The sequence below is a fragment of the Cricetulus griseus genome, chromosome 9 (assembly GCF_003668045.3).
Source record: "Cricetulus griseus strain 17A/GY chromosome 9, alternate assembly CriGri-PICRH-1.0, whole genome shotgun sequence".
NCBI lineage: Eukaryota > Metazoa > Chordata > Mammalia > Rodentia > Cricetidae > Cricetulus > Cricetulus griseus.
The window spans coordinates 25,359,449-25,367,775 of NC_048602.1; the positions used below are offsets into that span (position 1 = coordinate 25,359,449).

General features: G+C 41.4%; 1 protein-coding gene across 3 annotated transcripts in view; it reads right to left on the reverse strand.

Annotated features, from left to right (window-relative positions):
- Positions 1 to 2,500: 2,500 nt before the first annotated feature.
- The window catches only part of Znf329 (zinc finger protein 329), a 21,846-nt gene continuing 16,019 nt past the window's right edge, over positions 2,501 to 8,327 (reverse strand). For all 3 annotated transcript variants that reach the window (XM_027431199.2, XM_035449375.1, XM_027431200.2), the window contains one exon: positions 2,501 to 7,333. In XM_027431199.2, coding sequence (XP_027287000.1) covers positions 5,703 to 7,333 — 1,631 coding nt within the window. In that variant the 3' untranslated portion in view covers positions 2,501 to 5,702. The remainder of the gene's footprint in view (positions 7,334 to 8,327) is intronic.

Consider the following 8,327-nt stretch of genomic DNA (forward strand, 5'->3'; position numbering starts at 1 on the left):
TTTCCCCAAACCACAAGACACACTTCACACAACTAGGTCAAAAAATAACAAACGTTGGTAAGGACATGAAGATGTCAGAGCAGTCATACATCACAGGTAGAAACATAAAATGGTTCAGGTGACATGGACATCAGTTCCTCAAAAAGCAAAGACCCAGCAATTCCACTCCTAAGTATCTACCCAAGAGTACTGAAAAAGTTTGGGCACATGAGTTTGTACACGCATTCAAAACAACATTATTCTCAATAGTCAAAAAGTGGAAGTTGAAATGGACATCAATCACTATGTTTTATTCATATGGTGGAATATTTTTCAGCCACAAAAAGGGTCCTAGTACAACATGAACCTTGAAAACATATGTTAAATGAAATAGTGACAAAGAGCCACATGTTTTTTCTATGAATGTTGATTTTTTTTTTTTGGTTTTTCGAGACAGGGTTTCTCTGTGGCTTTGGAGGCTGTCCTGGAACTCACTCTTGTAGACCAGGGTGGTCTCGAACTCACAGAGATCCACCTGCCTCTGCCTCCTGAGTGCTGGGATTAAAGGCGTGCGCCACCAACGCCCGGCCAATTTTTTCAATATATAGAATTCCAAATACACACTGAAAATAGATTAGGGGTTGCCAGACTCTCAGAGGAGTAGAAGAATGCTACCAGGTACAAAGGTCTTTCCCCTGGATAATGAAAAATGTCCTGGAATTACAGAATGGGGGTGATTGAACAACCTTATGAGAGAAGCTAAGAGCCACTGAATAGGACACTTCATTTTTAAAACTTGAATATTAAGTTTATCAGAAATGACCATTAAAGCTGAGTGTCTGTGGTTATCAACCCTAGATACATATATATTAATTATTTTCTTCTGCTCATACTTCATTGTTCATATTCTGAAACGATTTATCTCTTCAGAGTCTTAGATGTTTTCCTGTAAGTGGGCTTTTTTCACAAAGTTTTGTTCTCCACACCTGTTTCTGCAATAAAACCATGTAGGGAGAGACCCTGGATACAAGTACCGCTGACCACGCCCAAAGGGGCGTGGTCACAGGCACATGGAAGGTGTGTGGAATAAAGGACTGAGAGAGAGAGAGGGCTCATGCTCTCTCTTGGTACCTGTCGGGTCACGGAGAGCAGCTGAACTTGATCCTGGGAGCTGGAACTTGGGGTTATTGGTTTCTCTTAAGTGACTTCTCCCCGAATAAAATTAACCTATATTATCCTAGCCCTGTCTACCTTAATCTGTTCATCCACAAAACCACTTCTTTAACTACTGCTCATGAAGAAATTCCATCTATGGCTTAATTGCCCCTCCCTGTAACTAACATGATGGAAGGTTTCTCCTCCCTAAATCCTAATGTTTTGTTGCGTGACATACATACAACTGCCTTTCATTGTGAAAGGAAGTGAACGACCATGTCTAAATTCACAGGGCTGGAGATATGCAATACATCCTTGGGGAGAGTATCTTCAACAAGTATACAAGTTACCATAGTCAGCTTTGCAATTGTGTGTGTGTGTGTGTGTGTGTGTGTGTGTGTGTGTGTGTTCATGGCAGCAGTATTTTCATTAATGGCTTTGTCACCTCCCTGGCCCCATTTCACACCATCCTACTCGAGTCACAGTGGTCTCCTGGCTGTTCCTCAAATACAGTATGTTCTTGCCTGGGTAGGAATATTCTTCCCTAAGTAACTACTGGCTCCTTCCCTCCTATTTCATAGGTCATTATGGATCATCTTGGTGGGGACTTCCCTGACCTGTTTTTAAAATTGTAATCACTTCTATCCAACACACACACCCCGTCCCCCTTCTCAGCTTTATTTTTTTCTCCCAGGCATCAAGCACCATCTGATACATGACGTGTACCTGTTTTTCTCCCCTGCTGAACTGTAGACAACTTGTTCTACTTTCTGCTATGGTACCAACTCTCAGAGCACTGCGGGGACTCTACACAGCTGCTGAACTAAGAGAGACATGAAGTTGGGCCAGTCTAATGAGCAATCTGCAGCCACACTTGAGCACTGATAACTTTAGCATCAAAGGATGTGGATTAATAGAAACTATTAGGACCGTGGTCATAATTACAAAGGTTCCCACAATCTCCATGTTGGATGCGGAAACCCTGCTCTGGGCACCACATTCAGACGTGCTTTAAAATGCTGAAATGTGCCTTCTTGGCCACCCAAATGGGAGGGGACGGGAGCAAACTTAAGGGAAATCAGCTTTTATCTTTTTGGAGATTTCTTTTCACTAATGACTATTCATTCACAGGATTTGTTTTTTCTGTTTGTTTTTTATTTGTTTATTTATTTATTTATTTTTGGTTTTTCAAGACAGGGTTTCTCTGTGTAGCTTTGGAGCCTGTCCTGGCACTCGCTCTGGAGACCAGGCTGGCCTCGAACTCACAGAGATCCGCCTGCCTCTGCCTCCCGAGTGCTGGGGTTAAAGGAGTGCACCACCAACACCCAGCTCACAGGATTTGTTTTAAAATTAATGCTTGTTGTTGTTTTGAGTCAGGGTCTCACTATGTAGACTTGACTGCCCTGCAACTCATTAGGTATACAGGGCTAACATCTAATTCACTAGATGTCTGCCTGCCTCTGCTCCCCAAGTACTGGGATAAAAGGCATGTGCCATCACACCCAGGTACAGTCACAGGATTTAATTCTCTCAACTAGTACTAAAATTCAGGGCTGTTAAAATGGTGAAAGGACAGAAGCCAGAGCTAATGGAATTTCTTTTCCTTTTTAATTTTTTTTTTATGGGCATGGAATGGAAAGGGTTGGTTTACTAACTTGCTGGGTAAGAGAACACACACAAAATACTTCAGTCAGGAATCTAAAAGAACTACTAAAGGATATCACCTATAGACAGGACAACAAATTATCACAAAATCTGTGGCTTAAAACCACACGTCAGTTCTCTCCATTTAAGACTGGAATTGATTCACTTACACTGGGCTAATAGGAATAGGAATAGTTTGTTCTGGGTAGACATTGGAGAGAACCCATTTTCTTGCCTCTCTGGCTTTCAGAAGCCATTCACATTGTGGATACTCCAGCCTTAAAGCAAGGAACGTGTTAGTTAAATGCTCATAAAAGACAGGAAAATTCAAATGAATGTTCATTCATTGAAATACTCTACTTCCACTTTCTGCATCTGATTCCAGCCAACTTTGCCTATTAAGAGTCTGTGTGATTAGATGGGACTTATCTTGATAGTCCAGGAGAGTCTCCTTTCTGTCCTATTCCCCAGTCAGTCAGGCCTAACAGTCTTTAGTCAGAAGTATCCATCTTCTATAGAGTAGTTATTTTCATTACAACAATTACTCTTGTTTATTTGAGAAAACTAATTTTAGAAACAAGCAAGGGAAAACAATTTACACATCATACAAAACCCATGTGGACTCATTCCAGTTCCAAAGCTGGCACCTCTTCCTTGGGGTGTTTGCCCTCAGACCACAGCTGGTCTGGTGCTGATTTCCTGTTCCAGGATCTAGAATGTAGAATCAAGAAGCAGAGACCCTGCTAACTTTAACACTGCGGTACCCTCATGTTTTACTTGAGAGTAACAAACACGAAGTGTCCAGCCCTTGAGCGATGTAGACAGTCCACTAGGGGTTTTCATATGTCTTACTAATACACATAACCCGACACAACAGCAGTTTGCAACATGTATGTTGTGACCCCTTTGGGGTTAAATGACTTTCACAGGGCTTACCTAAGACCACTGGAAAACAGATGTTTACATTACAATTCATAACAGCAGCAAAATTATAGTTATGAAGTAGCACCAAAAATAAATTTATGGCTGGGGGTCACCACAACATGAGGACCTGTATTAAAGAGTCACGGCATTAGGAAGGTTGAGAACCACTGCTATAGAGACAATCTGTGAGTTATGGTATGATTGTGTGTGTCATGGGAGCGTGAGACCAATCTTTTTTAATGATGGAGCTGAAAAGTAAGGAAAAGAAATATATCAATCTCAGCACTCTTACTATTCTGAGATGACTAACTCTTCCAAAAGCTATCTTTGTAGGAGCCTGACAGTATCTTTGGCCTCTATTTTTTAGGCACCAATAGCTTTTCCACAATGTGGGTGCCGAGAACTGAACCCAGCTCCTCTGCAAGGATAACAAGTGCTCTTAACCACTATCTCTTCATCCCCATCTTATGTCATACGATAGTTCTTCCTGTCAAAGAAGGGCATCCATACAGAAGACTAAGATGTCTGACTTCCTTACGAATCTACTCAGTAGCCTTAATCATCTCAAAATAGACTTACGATTCTCCCTCCATGGGAACCAGAAGATAGAAAGACAGGACCAAGTCAAAATTACCAGGAGATCTATTCACAGGCCTTTGAAGCTGTCAACCAAATTGACTAGCTTTCATGCAGCCAGCGTTGCACTGAAAAAGAACATGCTAGGATAATTCTAGATTTTTCTGTAACTTTCTCCTCCCTATCCTCAGACTGGTAAGCCTCTCCCTCCAGAATGCCATAAGCTTTATAATCCAAGTTCCTAAAGAAATGATTGTAGGCTCAGGATGCTCCGATTCTGGAGAGGCTTCCGTCTATACACACCTGTAGATGCTCACAGCTTCCTGTAACCGTGATTTAGCCTTTGCAGGAGGTCTAACAATATCTTTGACCTCTATCCAATGGCAAAGGACTAAGAAAACACCAAATTCATTTTCTTTTAGCTTCACTTTTATATAAATTATCAAATTATTATATAAAAATGTATAAAAAAGGACAAGGTACACAATTGTAGTCTCCTAAGAAAGCCATTAAATTTTTCCATCATCCACTGCTAACCTACGACCAAATATGGACACACTTACCATGATTGTAATAATAATCTATTTCATGCCTTCTTTAGCAATGATCTAAGTATTTTTAGTACGGCAACAAGACCTTTGGATTTTGCTTCAAAGGACCTGAACTCTAAACAAATTAGTGTCCTAAATGATAACAATGGTGAAGGCAGGTGATAACCGAAATACAACAATTCAGTATTTTCTTGTCAACAGCTAAAGCAATGGATCCTATTTCTTAGAAGCAGCCCTTTTCATCATTGACAGGACTTTAGCCTTAAGAGGGACGACTTCGTTTCAATCCCAAGCAACTCCTACATCCAGTTTTACCGCAGTCCTCAGCGTTCTGGAGGCAGCTCCAGAAGTGCATTCAAACAGCAAACTCAACTAAATCCTGTGGTTGCTGCAGGGCACCGTGTGAGACCTATTACCACCATGCTGCTACAGGAAACACAGTAAAAACTCCTGACAAAAGCTTCTCTTCCTAATTACACTTAGACGCTTTGAGTCTAATAAGCATTTGCTTATATGCAATAAGGTGATATTCACTATTAAAGATGCCTCCTACCGATTACCTACTGCATGCATTCACAGGTCCTTCCCAATTTAAGTATCCTGATGTGAGGGTAGATGGGTATCTCTAGGGAAATATCTTCCTCGCTTCTGGGTGCTTTCTTTCAGTGTATGTACTACATGTTTGGTATAGGCTGAATCATCCCTGAAGCCTTTTCTACATTATCATCCAATCCTCTCTTCAGGAGTTCCCTAGTAACAGAATTAATGGGATTACAGAATATTTCATATTCAAATTCCTTTCTGTTAACAAGGGAAACCACACCTAAAAATGTATCTCGTTAGTTCACTCAAGAAGAGTATGACCCAAGTTCATTACGTTTCCACGGGCTGCTCTTCAAGGTGTGTTCTCTGATGTCGGACAAGACACCAGCTCCTTCTAAACATTTTTCCACACTGGGGACACTGGCTGGGACCCTCCCTGTTATGAAGTCGCTGGTGTACAACCAGGTGAGTGTTCTGCCTGAAGGACTTTCCACATTTCAGACACTGGTACGGAGTCTCCTTGGTGTGAATTCTCTGGTGCTTGGTCAGACAGGAGCTATCCCTGAAAGCCTTACCACACTGATTACACTCGTAAGGTCTTTCGCCAGTATGAGTCCTCTGGTGCCGGATAAGTCCAGCGATGTTCCTGAAGAGTTTACGACACTGGTTACAACAATAGGGCTTCTCACCAGTGTGAATCCTCTGATGCCTGATGAGGTATGCACTCTCAATGAACGTTTTCCCACACTCTTTACACTCGTAGGGTTTCTCACCAGAATGAATTTTCTGATGCACGATGAGGTGTGAGTTGCGGTTGAAGGATTTTCCACACTCTACACACTCAAAAGGCTTCTCTCCAGTGTGTGTCCTCTCGTGCTGGGTGAGGTAGGAGCCGTCTCGGAAAGCCTTGCCACACCTGCTACACTCGTAAGGCTTCTCGCCGGTGTGGATTCTGAGATGAACAGTAAGGTGGGAGATGTCAGTGAAGGGTTTCCCACATTCGTTACATCTATATGGTTTTTCCCCTGTATGAGTTCTTTGGTGCAAAATCAGGGATGAGTTTCTGTTGAAAGTTTTCCCACATTCTAGACATGCATAAGGCTTCTCACCCGTGTGAACCCTCTGGTGCTGCGTCAGAGCTGATCCGTCACTAAAAGCTTTCCCACATTTGTTGCATTTATAGGGTTTCTCTCCTGTATGAATCCTTCTATGGACAATCAAGTTGTAGTTCTTGGAGAATGACTTTCCACAATCATTACAGGTATACGGTTTCTCGCCAGTATGAGTTCGATGGTGTAAAACAAGAGAAGAGTTCCGTTTGAAGCATTTGCCACATTCAGTACATTCGTAGGGTTTCTCAATGGACTGACTTCTTTTTTCATTAAGAGATGAGCTCAGGGACAAGACATCCCCAAAGTCCTTACCTTTGTAAAATTTCTTGCTTCTTTTCTTAATTTTCTTATCACAAAGGGGAGTAGTAGTAAAGTGGTTAAAAGATTTAATACTTTCTGTGTATTTATAGGGTTTGTCTCTCATTTTGTTTCTTACAAGTTGAGTGGCTTCCATGGAAGGATGAAAGGCTTTTTCACAAGCGTCACCGTCACCAGTTCCCTTAGGTGTATAACTCTGGGGACAATTATGTAAGGTTTGATCACAATCAAAAGGTTTAATGTCTGAGTTATGAACATGAAAGCCATTTGTTGTATGGGATGCTGGGAGGGCCGGGTTTGTACTCAAACGCTCCCCCAGACCAAGATGCTCACAGTTTGCTTCCTGAGCCCCTGTTTTCTCATCAATTAAGGGAGACTGCCTCAAATTTCTGTCCTTGTTCTCACAGTCCCAATCATCACCTGAAATGGGGAAGCAGGGTCCCTCTCTTTTAAATCCTTCCATTTCTACCTCAAAGGAAATTTCTTCTTTAGAAACATTCTGAGCTATTCTTCTCAGCCTCATGTTCCATACTGAAAAGAAAGAAAAAGACACATTAGGTAAGCACAGATATAACTAGGAGAAAATGATAAAGGGCTAAGTGAGTATATTTCATTTGCTCTCTTTTTCAATACATAAAATAGGGAGTTCAAATAAATGCCAAGGGCTGAAGCCAAGTACAGGTTCAAAAGAAGTGACATTACATTGTAATACTCTACATTGATCAGAAGAAGGTATGGGATCCCCTGGAACTGGAGTTTCAGATGGTTGTGAGCTACCATACAAAGACTGGGAATTAGCATAGGACAGAACCAGCCCCCCCTGAACATGAGTGACAGTTAGGAGGCCTGGCCAGTTTAGGGCCTCTTGCAGTGGAACCAGTATTTATCCCTAGTGCATGAATGGACTTTGGGAGCCCATTCCCCCTTAAAGGGATACTCACCAAGATTCAGAAGTGAGAGTAAAACAAACAAACAAAAAATAGAAAAGCAAAGACAATTCTTCAAAAGAGAGGAGACTGAAGGGGAAACAGAAAGAAAAGGAAATGACATATGGATAAATCCAATCCAAAGCTAAAGAGAAAAAAATCAGTATTGGCCAGATAAGACTTCACAGTGCAACACAACAGTAGTAATATACAACAAAACAAAGGTAAAGAATCCTCAAAGAGAAAAAGAAATCAGCATATCCAAATACAGCAAAGGACTTATTTCCTTTCAGAATTGGAAATTCAGAAAAGTACTGGACAAAGACAAGCAGCAAAAATTTTTAGTAGCCAGCCTTATCAAACAGCGGGATGAAAAGTCATGTACACTGAAAGCCAAATGTTTTCTAAGTATATGTAAAACATTTGTTTAACATGACCATAAACCAGACCAAAGAACATACCAAGCAAAGGCCAGACAACAGCATAAAAAGACCAGTCTACTGGATAAAATGCAGTCAAGCTAACAACCAATCAACAGAAGAAAACCAAATACAGTAAAACAAACCAGGTAACTGTGGTGCACACCTTTAATCCCAGCA